The sequence below is a fragment of the Eptatretus burgeri genome, chromosome 2 (genome assembly GCF_056783735.1).
Source record: "Eptatretus burgeri isolate ZD-2024b chromosome 2, Ebu_testis_v1, whole genome shotgun sequence".
In the NCBI taxonomy this organism is placed as follows: Eukaryota; Metazoa; Chordata; class Myxini; order Myxiniformes; family Myxinidae; genus Eptatretus; species Eptatretus burgeri.
The window spans coordinates 89,970,657-89,985,395 of NC_140962.1; the positions used below are offsets into that span (position 1 = coordinate 89,970,657).

Here is a 14,739-nt window from a genome sequence, read left to right on the forward strand (position 1 = left end):
ATTAACCACTCGCTCAGGATGATGGAGCAGGAACCACTCACTCAGGATGATGGAGCATTAACCACTTGCTCAGGATGATGGAGCAGGAACCACTCACTCAGGGTGATGGAGCACGAACTACTCACTCAGGATGATGGAGCAGGAACCACTCACTCAGGGTGATGGAGCAGGAACCACTCACTCAGGGTGATGGAACACAAACCACTCACTCAGGGTGATGGAACACAAACTACTCACTCAGGATGATGGAGCATTAACCACTCGCTCAGGATGATGGAGCAGGAACCACTCACTCAGGATGATGGAGCATTAACCATTCGCTCAGGATGATGGAGCAGGAACCACTCACTCAGGGTGATGGAGCACGAACTACTCACTCAGGATGATGGAGTAGGAACCACTCACTCAGGGTGATGGAGCATTAACCACTCGCTCAGTTTGACCTAGCACGAACCACTTTCTAAGGTTTTACTGAGCACAAACCACTCACTCAGGTTGACTGAGCACGAACCATTTGCTCTGAATGACGGAGCATGAACCACTCGCTCTATTTGATGCAGCACGAACCACTCACTCTGAATGACTTGGCACGGCAAAAGCGTCCGCAGTGAGTGAATGATTCGGTCAGAAGGACGTAGTGTGGTATTGCTATCGACTGGCGGGCGCTTAAGCCACTGTCACACCGTGACGTTTTAGCCAGCGTATGGCAACATATCAAAATGTATGTAAAACGCTGGCGTACGCTAAACTATTGATGTTTTTTTTTTATTTTTGGGCGTATAATAACGTGTTGGACGTATGCATAACGTATTAGTAACGTACACAGAACGTTTTAATCACATATAGATAACTTATACCAACGAATGCTGAGCGTGTTGTTGGCGTTCACAACCTATGCCCAACGATAGTCTAACTTATGCATTGCGTGGCAGCGTATCGCCGACGATCACGTGGTGTAGGCTATCCATAGGCTGCGGCTCAACGATTCAAATCATAACCGCACTAGACATTGAAGTGTGAAGCCGCTGTCACACCTTGACGTTTTAGCCAGCGTATGCCGACGTATGAAAAATTTGCCGAACCAAGCTGGCACACGTCAAATACGTTATGGGTAAGTTTTGTATACATTAAGAGCACGCTGGCATACGTCATAGTACACTGGCATACGTCGTCATACGCTGAGTACATCGAGAAATTTTCAGCATGTTGAAAATTTCTCGACATACTCGACGTATGACACACATTCAGCATATGCTGGCAATAAGTTGTAGGCACGCTACGTGATCGTTGACACACGTCGACATACGTTACTTGTACGTTACTCATAAGACGAAACACGTCAAGGTAATGGTTGGCGTCAGTGTTCCAGACTCCCTGTTTTGTTTTGTTTTTTCTTCGGTATGACGGTTATGATTTAAATCGTTGAGCGGCAGCCTTTTAATTACATTATATTATATTATAACCGCACTAGAAATCGAAGTGTCAACATGACCGTCATACCGAAGAAAAAATAAATAAATAAATAAATAAAAACCAGGGAGTCTGGAACACTGACACGAACCATTACATTGACATGTTTCGACTAATGAGTAACGTACAAGTAACGTGTGTCGACGTGTGTCAACGATCGCGTTACGTGCCTACAACACGTTACTCATAAAATTAGAAATAAGTTTTGGGTACGCTAAACATTACCTCGACGTGTTTCGACTTTGAGTAACTTACAAGTAATGTGTGTCGACGTGTGTCAACGATCGCGTAACGTGCCTACAACTTATGGCCAGCGTTATGCGGAACGTGTGAGTCATACGCTGGCATACGTCGGGAAATTTCAAGCATGGAAAATTTGTCTAACAGCTCGGCGAACTATGACGTTTGCCAGCGTACTGCGACGCATACCAGCGTGCTCTTAACGTATACAAACTTACCCATAACGTATTCCACGTGTGCCGGCGTTTTAGCCCAATTTTGCACACGTCAGGCATACGTTGGCTAAATCGTCAAGGTGTGACAGGGCCTTCAGCAAGTGGGTTAAGCACTCAAGCAAGCACTCCAATTCAATGGTTTATTAGGAATGGCTGACCAGGCTGTGGCTGCATACCATATCGGATCCCATTAACTTTCAAGCCAGTCTTCACTGCGCCCACAGCAGCTAAAGAAATTAAGTAAATTTGTTCAAACTTTATCCACAAAAGAGTTGCTGTTTAATGTAGAACAACCCTGGAGACATCGCAAAGCTTAATCGCCTGTCAAATAAACATGACAGATAATCCACCGCATTGCCTGTTCTTCTGTGCACACTTCACGCGGTTCATCGGTTCGCGGTCTGTGCAAACGTTACAACTTCATTTTTAAACGTGTTTTTCACCAGATTTGCTTTGATTCCCTTTAGACCACCTCGCGATACCTCTAAAATGTATATACTGATCTGGCAGATGCTATGGATAATCAGTCTCTCTGGGGAACAGGGCGCAAGGTCAAGTCGTGAATGCATTAAATCATATAGCTCAATGAAGCTGGTTAATTTTGGCACGTTCCTAAATCTATGTTCACTCAATATAATTCTCCAAACAGTATATAAAGATGTTTAATGCTTTGGAAATTTCACATTTTCTTGTGTATGTATGGAGAAGGAGGGAACATAGCCTTGCTTACTTAAAGTAAATAGATATATCGGCTTAGTTATAAGACTTGTTATTTCTTTAAATTATCAGGTTTCATTCCAGATTTTGACACTTATTTAGTCTGGATGATATCTGATCTTCAAAGCCAAAATATTATTTCGATGATATACTTTAATTAGTTCGTGAGAGTAGATCGTGGAAAATCATATCACATAATGCATGAAATCGCTCCAACCTCCTAATTTGAAAACTATAGCACATACAAAAGTGATGTAGCAGCGATGCATAGCTATGATGAACAGGTATTCGATAATATGAGTGAGGAAAGTGAAAAAAAACTTTATCATGAAAAAATCATTGCGGCCTGTTCCCCGTCGAGACATGGTTGAGCAGGCCAAAAACCATGGTGGCTTCAGACCTCAGCAAGGTTACCAAGGATACGCCTTAAGACCCCACAGAGAGTGGTGACTGAGGATGCTCCTGATAAAGGATATAATTAAATACAGCTGTTAATTATCCTCAAAAGAGGTGTTTTAGTTAACCCAAACACCCAGTTTTCAGTCCTGCACTTCTTTGGAGTTTTCTTGGTATGCATGAAAAGTTTGAGGCTGCTTGGTTTCATGGTTTTGGAGTTATGGAAGAGACAGACTGATTCGCACACATACACAGTGACATTTATTTGTATGACATATATATTCATCAGGACCATGCTCTGTGCCGAGCGTTGGTGCTGCCTTAGCAGTCTCCTGGGCTATTGGGCAAAATCCTGGACGGATCACCACTCTGACACAGGATACCGGCATGTGGCACTCATTTTTCAGACATCAGAAGGATGACAGGCAGGGTCAATCCCACCTGGTAATAATTCAACAGCCAAGTGGGATTTGAACTCAGGATTCGAGGATCCCAACTGCACCACCCTAACCATTAATCCAACACAAGGCATAACATATATATATATATATATATATATATATATATATATATATATATATATATATATATATATATATATATATATATATATATATATATTGTTAAACACACAAATATGACTTGTTTACACACATTATATATGTACTTCGTTTCATTCTCTCACTGCTGCAAAGATAAACCAGAGAGTTGGTGTCATAGCCACCCAATGCTCGCCTGTTTATACATTTATCGTTTTTAAAGACTAGTCTAATAATATTTTTTATTTAGCATTGCAGTGAAGTCTGATCCAAATAATTTTAAAGCAATATATGTATTTGTATATTGTAATCAGTAAAAAATAGTGTGGTAGATAAAAACATTAGAAAGGAAATAACTTGCACCAAAAACTTTAACATTTTCACGCTCATGCTGACGCTGACGCTCACGCCGGGGGTATCGCTATAGCTCTCTGTTCTTCGAACAGGCGAGCTCAAAATGGTCAAATCTTGTTTTATGTTGTAATCGCAAAGGTACCCAGCATTACCCACTACCCAGTGCTGTTCTAATCCTAGTAGCATTTTTAAGAAATCAATTTTTTTTATTTTTGTGGGTGCCTAAAACACTTCCGCACAACCACCAAGGAATTGGGTCAGGGATAATTTAATGGTACATTTTACATCGCTTCAAAGGCTTTGGCACGATAGAGCGATTAACAAAAAAAATCCAATTTTTTTTTTATTTTAAAAAATATTTCAAATACTTGTTTGCCTGAAACTCCTCAGGACTCACTGATGAACCTCTGAAAGTTTGACGAAGTTCGGTTTTGGTCATCTCTGAGAAAAATGGCACATTTGTTTTCTATTCTGACCTCCGTGGATTTCATTATTCGCCTTCGATTGCTGCAAGGAGGCTATGAATAAACAGCAAGTTGATTGTATAATTTATTTGTTTGCGAACCATGAAAATTTTGTCAATCTAAGAAATCTTGCTAATGAAAAAAGAAAATTAGTTATTGAATAATAACATGCTCATGAAATGAATTTGCGAGTTTGTTGAAGTCAAGATATAATGACAGTTTTGAAAAGAGCAGTAAATTATACCATAATATGAGTGGTTATAAACATCACCATAATTAGTGCTGATGGTTCAGAAGTTCAAAACGAAAAATAGAAACTCTCCCCCCCCACACCCTCCCTCCCCACCACCCAACCCCCTCACCAACAAAAAACTCGAGCAGCCTGATAACGACAGTACAACAATGGTCCAACAGCCTCATTATAGTTACCACATGTTTAGTTCTCATGAAATCTCCAGGTTGTTTTTTCACACTCTTGTTCGTTATGTAACAATTTGCAAAATTTCCTCCACAAGCTTTACTCATCGCATGAACATGTGGTTTAATATCCATGGCCATTCCACAAGCGCTAGTATACGCTGTCCTTTTGTAAAGACATCTCCGCATGCAACACCGCATTTCAAAAAAGGGGTAAAATCTGTTGGGAAATCCTTTGTTTGCTGCATTATTTACCCTAAAGAAACGTTTCATTTGAATTGATAACATGTGTCTCTAAAGAGAGCACCCTGGAGGAAGAGCAAATTATATTACGAGTCTTTGTAAAAGTGCTATTCTCCTTCACAAATAAAGGCACTGTCGCGGAGCTGGCCAGTCGATTGGATGTCTGAGCCACGGATGAAATTGATAGATGTCTTTGCGGTTCAATCCTCATATTTGTTAAAGTCCGAGCCCTCCACTATCGATTGTTTCAGAAAACAAGTTCCTGAAAATCTGGACAATTTCACAAAGAACTGAAAACTTTCACAAAAGACAAATGGATTTCACAAAGACCTGGAGAATTTCCTGTTAGATATGTATAGGCACAAAGGAAATTTGCTAATCAAAGCAAGTTTTCATCACATTGTGCTCACCGAGTCTTGTTCATTTTTCAAAAAGTAAAAACGATGGTTGTTGAATGATCTAAGAACGTGCTGCTTGACACAAACATCATGTAATTACATCTCATTTCCTTTGTACTCATATCCTTCCCTTTACTGTAATGAATACACAACAATGCTCTTTCAATGATCCTAAGGCACAGATTAGAAAAAAAAAATTCAAAAAACTCCTGTTCATCCATTCACCAATAAATAATGCTAATAATGTTGTACGTTAAATGCTTTAAAACTCATGACTTCTTGAGACAAGAGCATTATTGAGAGTGATCAACTGCTTAAGCTTGTGCAGTGATTGTGATGTCTGTGAGAGGGTCTCAATAAGTGAACGTGGTGTCGGTGTCTATTTAATCCTCACCCTCCAGCCATCTTCATCCCCCTCCCCCCAAATAATATGGAAGAAAATTTTAAATAATAATTTATATATGATGTGTGTATAATATATACTTCATATTAGTGGAGCATGCTTGCATTCTGCAAGCACATATTGGGTTGCATCCTATATGTAGACATAATAAAAGTAAGCTGGATAAATATATAGTGGTGTGTGCTTGCTTTTTCAAAGGAGATAAATAATTGAAGTAAATGATAAATGAGTGAGCAGTTTTACCTCTTTATTTATTCCACAGTCCAAACTCTGCCCCTCTCCTGGCTGAGCGAGTGGCGGACGTGTCACAAGCTCCAAGCTCCACCCATCTCCTGGCCAAGGGAGCGAGGTTCCACGCAACTAAAAAGTACGAAACATTTTTATTAGTGAGTCAGTGTGTCAGTGGTTTGAAAGAGTTTTCAATATTTGATGAAGTGAATTGTGCTTGCATTCTGCAAGCAGCTAAATAAATTAAGTAAATCAAGAATGAGTGTTCTGAATGAGCTCTTTATTGAACAGTTCAGAGTTAGAGCAATTACAATTTTCAAATTGAAATGGTTGGCTTAAACGATGATGAAACTTGTTAGTATATTCAGAGAAGCTGTCTGTATACAAATGTTTGCAGTGTACGCGTTAGGTAACATTGTTCTTTATTTTCCCAATAGGTACTATCAGTTATAAAATAAGATTTTATAAAATAAAACTGTTGTTTACCTTGGTATGGCTTTAAAGGCAACACCAAGAGGCAAAGTTTATGATTCTCAGGAGAAGACAAAAATTAAAGGACAGAGCTTATGAACCAAAATCATAAACAAACAGTGATTGTCATATGTTCCCATGTTGCAGGTTAGGAACAGAGCCAGTTCGAGTTATCATCATGGTAGGTTAGCATCTCTCCTTTTTGAATAATTCATTTAATTTTGATTAGTAATGCTTGTGTGTTGGACTGCTGGAGTGATCGTGATTCTACCATGGAGCTGGCCGATCAGGATTCAATTCCCAACCAGATGATTAACTTTCAAATCGGTAATCCACTGCGGACAGGCCATTGTCTCTGGTCACGTGAGGATCCGTGAGAAGTAGCAAGGCTGTATGAGCTAACTTTTGTTTATGGACAGTTTGGTGATTTTATTGATTTATTTGTGGAATCACACCTTTGAGATACACCAACATGCAAAATTTCAACTTTCTAGCCAAGATCTAAAAAGTACTTACATTTATATCAGTGAGTCGGTCAGACAGTGAGTGAGTCAGTGAGTGCTTCGAACGACCTTTATAGATTTTACATTGTTTTTTGGGGTTAAAAAAAAATGGTGCATCCAACAAAAAAGCCACTCTGCTAATCTTATAAAAAAAACAAGCAAGAGCAGATCCGATCTCAGGCAATGTTTCACCCACTTCCCAGTTGGCTTCCTCAGGCCAACAGATCCCAAGCCTTAGCACATATCAGCTTTTCTTCCCGAAGCACGACAACACGTTTCCGGTCATATGCTGGTGGGAGGGTTCAATTGAGGAGTGTTTTTATTGTGCTGACCTTGGGCAAAAAAATGCCAATTGCATCATCAATTGTCTGCTCTGCTCTTTTTATTCACTCCTGATCTGGTGTTGTATGTCATAAATGGAGTGAGTAAATGTTTGTGTTCATTTTTGTTTTCGTGTTTCTGGGGCATGAACATGACTGGGTTTGTATCGGGGTAGGACATGGTCGTGTGTGTTGTGTGATTTGTCGATGTTCCGTTGGGAGTTGTAATTGTGTGGGTGTGGTGGTGAAGATCGAGCATTGTTGTTTTTCGTTCACCTTGGGCAGTTGTTTACACCATCCAGTTTTTGTCATTTGTTTCAGAGGTGTGTATTGTGTGTGTATATCCATGGTCTCTCCAGTTAGACCAGTGGTTCCAAACCTTTTTCTGATCGAGTACCACTTGGAGGTCCCATACCATCGCCATGTACCACCTGGTTCCAGAAAAACTCAATTCGATAAGATATCAATTTATTCACAACTAGAGCACACAAATGAACTAACTGTCAACAAAGAACAAAATTTAATGTGAGGGCTGCATCTGTTTCTTCTCCACCAGCTGGTCGATGCGGAGCATAACTTTGCTCACAGCACATCGGAAATCATGCCCGGGCGCACCAAGACGGTTCCGGCTCTTTGACTTGATGGTCATCATGGCTGAGAACCCCTGCTTGCACTCCCACGTAGAGGGGAAAATCAGTAGCTGGGGAACAGCGTGACGGGCTAGTGTCGGGTACGAGGAGGCCATGGTCACCCAGAAGTTCATAGGAGAGCATTCCTTGTGCTTCGTCTTTGCTGTCTCGTCAGCCTGGATATCTATGAGCTCCTCTTGTTACCCGGTCCCGACAGGCAGATCGCCTGGTTCAACGGAAAGCAGATTGGTGATGTTTTTTTGTTTGTTTGTTTTTTTTAAAGGTTGAGCCCGAAAGTGCTCGCGAACCACCTGGAAGTCCCTCGCGTACCACAGGTTGGGAACCACTGAGTTAGACCAACCACTCCGCTCTTGACTTGCCATGCCTCCAGAATCAATCTGTGTCGTTTGTCGGATGTCGTGTTTGGGACACAGGCCCCATCCATGTCAAATGTATGGTGAATTTCCGAATTGCTCTTTCATGTTCATGTAGCCTCGGCTTCATTGTTAGCTTCAAGCAAGGCTCTTCATAAGTTTTAGTTTTTTGTCGTCTCACATACTGTCTTCAATTACATCAAAATAACTTCACCTTCGACTCGTCTGTCCAAATCACCTTTGACCAGTGTTCCAATTTCTATGTTGTTGTGCATATTTTAGCCTTTTTGTCTTGTTCACCTTTCTCAACAGAGGTTTTCTTACTGCAACACGTTCTTTAAGTCCTGATTTCAACAGTGACCTTCACACTGTTGTTGGATGGGGCAATACACCTGAGCATTATGTCAATTCTGTTGTCAATTCAAAGCTCATCTTCATTCTCTTCCAAAAGGATATTATCCATAAGTGTTGCTCATCTTTGTTAGACAGTTTTTGGGTCATCCAGTCCTGGGTTTATCAACACAGATTTTAAAGTTTTTGACGATTCCGTTCAATGTGAATTAAAGACTACAAAATGACAAGCTTAGTTTTTTTTCACCCAAACTAAAGTGTGTTAATAACAATCATTCTTGTTATTATAGTACAAACACTAGTGGAGGTGTTCAGTAAATTTTTGATCCTCAAAACATCCATGTATTGTAACTCCTGAATGTGTCTAAGACTTTTGCATGGCCTGGTGTTGGCTTAATGGTTCGGATGGTATGTTTGGGATTTGAGGGTCCTGTAGTTCAAATCCTGCTCAACTGTTGAATTAATATCAGGTGGGGTTGACTCAGCCTGTCATTCTTCTGAGGTTGGCAAAATGAGAACCAGTGTTCTTGGTTGATTGAGCCATTTGAGGATCCTGTGTTGTAGTGGTGACCTGTCCTGGAATGTGCCCAATAGCCCAGGAGACTGCTTTGGCAGTGACTGATGCTCTGTTCAGAGTATGGTCCCAATGGATGGATGGATGGATGGATGGAAAGCTCTCACCCACTGATATTAAAGATCGGTACCTTCTGGGTGACATAGAAAGCTAAAATTTGGTTTGGCGATGGGCATTGGAGCCGATACACTGGGGAAAAAAAATCACAGAACCGTTGGAAAGCATCTGGAAATGAAATATAATTTAAATGAAAATAAATAAATGGAAAAAAATGGGAAAATGTAAATGAGCAACCCGAGACAATGGGGAAGCACAGTAATTTTGTGCGCTGAGGGACATTGAAGCCGATACATCGGAAAAACAATCACAGAACTATCAGAAAGCATCCATAAATGAAAATATAAATAAATTAAAAATTAAAAATCAAATGCAGGTGAGCGACCCGTGACAACGGGGAAGCACGGTTCACTATTGCTATCAAAGCATAAACCGATCGTGTGTGTTTATATACAAATATATATATATATATATATATATATATATATATATATATATATATATATATAATTTTTTTATTATTATTGTTGTGTTGTGATGTGTCATTCTTCATTGTCTTCTTATTCTTCATTCTTCTTCTTCAATCCCAACACAATCCCACAACAAAAGTAAAATGTGTTTGTTATTAAATTTGGCTTTTGGTACATTCTACTCCTCCCCCCTCAATCCTTGCTTTTGTCTCAGTCCATGATTTGGATTACCACCACTGAACTGAAAATAAATAGAATGTTCATTGCCATTCACAACACACAGAGCCCGGTGTAGCTGCTGGACGCCATCTTGGTTAGCACTCGATGATGGGTGAAGGCGATTTCCATTGTGCGTTTGACTGTAATTTAGAACGAGAAACGATGGTGTTTTTCACCTTTTGTGCGATAGTTTTCAATAATAAACTTTATCCGAGTAACTATAACACTTTCCTTTTCACAATAACGTTCGAGAACAAATATTGTTTATTTGGAAGTGTAAAGAACTGGGGGGGCGTTTTAAGGATGCTGAAGAAGATCAAATCTTCCCGATTATTTCACAATATAATTTTTTGATCAAAATTTAAAACCTGAGTTTACTTGTCGTTTTTTTATTACGTACCAAAGTGATTCAAATCAAAGTGTTGAAATATAACCAAGTTTATGTACAGAAATACCTAAATCGTTGGTAGAGTGAGCAGCTGACAGAATGTACATGTCTGCTGCAGGCAGAGTGATTCATCCCTGTGTGTGCCGTCCCTCGAATGGATGTTACACTGGACGTCCCACAATAGCCTCAAAGTGGCGACAATTTTCACGAGTTCTGAGTGTTCTATTTATTTTCAATGTTTTATATATTTTGTTACTTTGGTGTTGATTAAATCCATCTATGTCATTAAATTGTTTTAATACTTGTTTCAGTTGATTTGGGTGATGGTTTGGATACGTATCGCTTTTTGAATGGTACTGTCCGGCGTCCATTTCCCCCCTCACGATCCACATGGTTTGGTTTGTTTGAGTCCACATTCCAGCTCGATTTCTTTTCATAATAAAACGATTAATGTTTAATTTATTTTTTAATTTTTGGTTGCGTGCACACGTCTAGAGACAAAGTAACTTTGTCACGTTCGAATCACCATCATAGTTTCAGCAGTTGTTGAGGAAGGACGGGCTACAGTTTAACATTGTTTTGAGAGGGGAACAAGAAGAAGTACAAATTGGTGTTTCAGCATCTCCCATGATGGTACTTTAGCGATGTATTTTGGTGTCTTTTTAAGTCTTGCTAGTTCAGAAAATACTCGAGAATAAAAGTTATGGTTTTAAATTGCTTTTGTCTTCACTCTTTAGGAGTTTATGAGCATATCATTGTGTACACATTTGAATGGGTGGCCATTTTTTTCAGTATCATCCTTTGAAGTGGAGTACTACCGTATTCCATTCTATATTTACAGTGTATTTTATATATATATATATATATATATATATATATATATATATATATATATATATATATATATATATATATATATATATATATATCCTGTGCCTTCCTGTTCCTCCCCCCCCCCCCCACTCCTCCCCTGCCATCTCCCCAATTAAATTGAGTAAATAAACTGAATGATTGAATGAATTAATGCGGTGTTCATGAAACACAGGCATGATGGGCCGAATGACTTCCTGTTGTGTCCAAGTTCCTTGTGTTTCCTTATTTTTTCCTTGCCAAAACAAAATGCAGAGCCAATACTTGACTTATTTATGGATGAAATTGGAAACAAAGGTCTGACTTTGCCTCACTTTATCATACGATTGCAAATGGGTGTGGTACATCCAGTTTCCTCTTGCTAAATGCATTGCCACAATGCTTTATCATGAAGAATGACTCTCGTGAAACACAGAGGTTGCAACAGCCGGCGGTTTAAATCCTTGCTTGTGAAAACTTCCCTTTATATTTACAAGGTAAAACAAGTAAAATAGGACAAAGCCATCCATCTCTTTTTGCCCATACGAGATTCTGACATCACGCATGTACAGCGAAAAGAGACATGCTGCATCGATATTCCGCAGAGAAAAAGTGATTCAGAAGCAAGAAATTGTTCGCTCATCTTTATTTTCCCACCAGAGGCAGGTTAATCCATTCTGTAATGTGAGCATACACCCTTTCACACACACACACACAGCTTGACGACTTCGTGCTGTGATGATGGTACTCTGACATAAGGTGGTTATAAATCTTCAGGGTTTTCCCATAAAAATGTATGGAATGATGTTACCAAGGTAATAATTCCCTTCGAGTGGACGTTAAGCTCTGATGCTTCGAGCATTTATAGAACTACACAGCAGATATTTAAATTTGATTTTCTATCGTCTCACTTTTTTGCTGTAATACATTTTTGCTTTATGTATGATCTCGTCCATTAGCCTGAGCCATTTTCAACAATCTTCCAGAAATGTATATGCCTCAGACAAAAGAAGCTGTTATACTGACTATTGTTTAAGTTGTTTATTTATTTATTTGAAGTTAGCAGTGGAGGAGGGGAGGAGAAGGAGACAAAATTGAGGCCTTAAAAATAACATCTCTATTTTCATCATTGTCCTAGACTGGCTGGGTCACCGAGAAGTACACACGCTCACCTCTAAGCTGTCTTGCTTGGGTTTGAATCTCGAGCCAGCTATAAATGGTCACCCCAGTGTTTCACAGGCAGCGGGATTCCTCAATGTGTGTGCAGTCACTCATATGAACGTTAAGCTGGGTGTCCCATCCACGGGCAATAGTTGGTGCACGTTAAAGACCTCCTCGGTGTCCTTCGTGAAGAATAGGCGAGCTATCACCGGTGCTGTGGCTAAATCCAAAATTCCTGCCCTAACCTACAGAGGTCAATGCATCAGCGGCACAGCCTTGCCCTCAGCCAATGATGCTACCCCGCAACCTTGTGCTGCATACGGAAGAAGATCATTGTCCGAGGTCTACTCTTATAGTAACTGCTTTAATTCAGCAAATCGTTCTTTCTGAAGCATTTTCAGTGCAGTTATTGTGGTTACTGTTAAATGTCCTTCCTGGAATTATTTGTTTTTCGTGAGTACCAGCGCAGCTACACGTACTATAACGTGGAGAACAGGATTGGAAAGGCAAACGAATTCACACTTCGCTCCTGCTTTGTTGTAACAGAGGCGAATAACTGCTATCTTGTGCGACGTCGCAGGTTCCAAATGTTCATGCAATTTCATGAGGCTTTATTCTTTATTAACTGTTGTACTCCATGAGAAAAGCAACACCGAGTGCAGTAAAATCGTACATGTGTAGACGATAGTCCTTTCCAATAAATTTAATGTGATTTCAGGTTTTTCACCGAGAGCCTTATTCCCATAATCGAGACGTCAGAGTAGAGTAATTACCTTGCCTTACAGGTGTTTCCTGCAATAATACACCTTCTAATTGGACTTGCAGCTTTCAAAGCTACGGGACACTGCAATGACTGTTTAAATAACTGACCCAGCTTTCAAAAGTGAAAGTTGTGCTTTCTGTAAAGAGTGAATTCATTTTACAATCTGCCCAAGGGTGAGTTATCAGGGATATTTGTCAGAGGGATAACAAAATGTTATGTCACATTTCTACCTATTAGTCATGCTATGATGAGATGCTTGCTACACTGATTATAGTTGGAATTATTTTCTTACCCATTGCCATGAAGCAAAGGTTGTCATGCAAATCTACGCATCATAAGCAATCTGTATGTAATCAAGAGAGGTCAATATTAATTGTCCCATCATGCCTGTGCCATATCAGCAACGTAACCATTTGATTCACTACAGGTAGTGATAATTACATGGCTAAAAAGTGAATTTGTTGTCTTCTTCTTTTGTATGGCTTGAGTGTATGATCTTTGAAGTATAAGTTGTTGACGTTGAACAGTTGCGGGTGTGTGGCATCATGCTTTGTAGCAACTGCCGTCCCCCTCGCAGGTGGTAAGTTGGGCAGTCCAGCGCAAGGTGGTCTGCCATCGGGAGGTCGCCACACTCACAAGAGGTAGTCCCCAGGTGAACACGTTGCTGCTAAACAGACCGATGCCAGTTCAGATCCCATTCGAGTGGCACCATTCCTCCTTCTGGAAGAAGTCACATCCCCAAGGTTTAATGCAGGTGGCAAGATATTGCAGATGGCCAGCAGGTTGGTTGTTTCCCCACTAGTTAAATCGCCATGTGTGTGTCAGAGGAATTGTCAGTTTACCAACACACAATGGCGACTGTTTTTTTTTACAACATATCATGAAATGTTTCACTTCCACAACCCTTCCTTCCCTCAAATATGCCACAATCGGAAACACCCTGTTAGTCATTCATAAAAATACTGCTCTACCCCCCTCCCCCTATTCCAAATCCTCTTTCCTACCACCATTCATGCTTGAAATTTTCACACAAGGAACATAGTCCAACCTGGCACATATTGAGTTTGTGTTGGACATTCATCTATCCTATGAGTTTTGATTCAATTTACATGTATGATGATGAGAGTGAAGATGATCGATTGGCAAAAGCAATAAAGGAATAAAATCGCTCTTGCGAGAGATTTACATGCAGCGTCCTCGAGGAGCCTTAGATCACTGTAAAAAATGAAATATAGCGCACATTCCAGCAAGTTGTCATCCAACCATTTAAAAGCTGGCTCTAATTTTAACGAAGAAGCTTTCTTAAAATCTCAATATTTCAAATACTATGGATTTTATTAAATGCATCAAAGAGAGAAGAAACAGTTAAATATAACACTTCATCAACTCATGCTGGCTATCTTTGATCATATTAAGCCATTCCATGTGCCTCCTCATAAGAAATCATGAACTATCTTAAAGCTTTTCCATTAGGGAAGTTACACTTCCTGGTGTGTAATTCCTAGCTCTTTCTCTCAAGGTATTTA

At 39.9% G+C, this 14,739-nt stretch overlaps 1 protein-coding gene across 29 annotated transcripts in view; it reads left to right on the plus strand.

The window, feature by feature from the left end:
- The window catches only part of LOC147032534 (uncharacterized), a 166,928-nt gene extending 152,546 nt beyond the window's left edge, over window positions 1-14,382 (plus strand). For 14 of the 29 annotated variants that reach the window (XR_015055214.1, XR_015055207.1, XR_015055208.1 and 11 more), the window contains 3 exons: window positions 6,119-6,223; window positions 6,703-6,736; window positions 7,935-11,154. Coding sequence is in view for 9 of the 29 variants with exons in the window: in XM_085870261.1 (XP_085726387.1) it covers window positions 6,119-6,223; window positions 6,703-6,736; window positions 7,935-8,015 (220 nt within the window). In the remaining 20 variants the exon portion in view is untranslated. Of the gene's footprint in view, window positions 1-6,118; window positions 6,224-6,702; window positions 6,737-7,934; window positions 11,155-13,769 lie in introns of those variants that run through there. The other 15 variants (XM_085870255.1, XM_085870254.1, XM_085870260.1 and 12 more) reach the window with 7 other exon arrangements.
- Window positions 14,383-14,739: the final 357 nt, after the last annotated feature.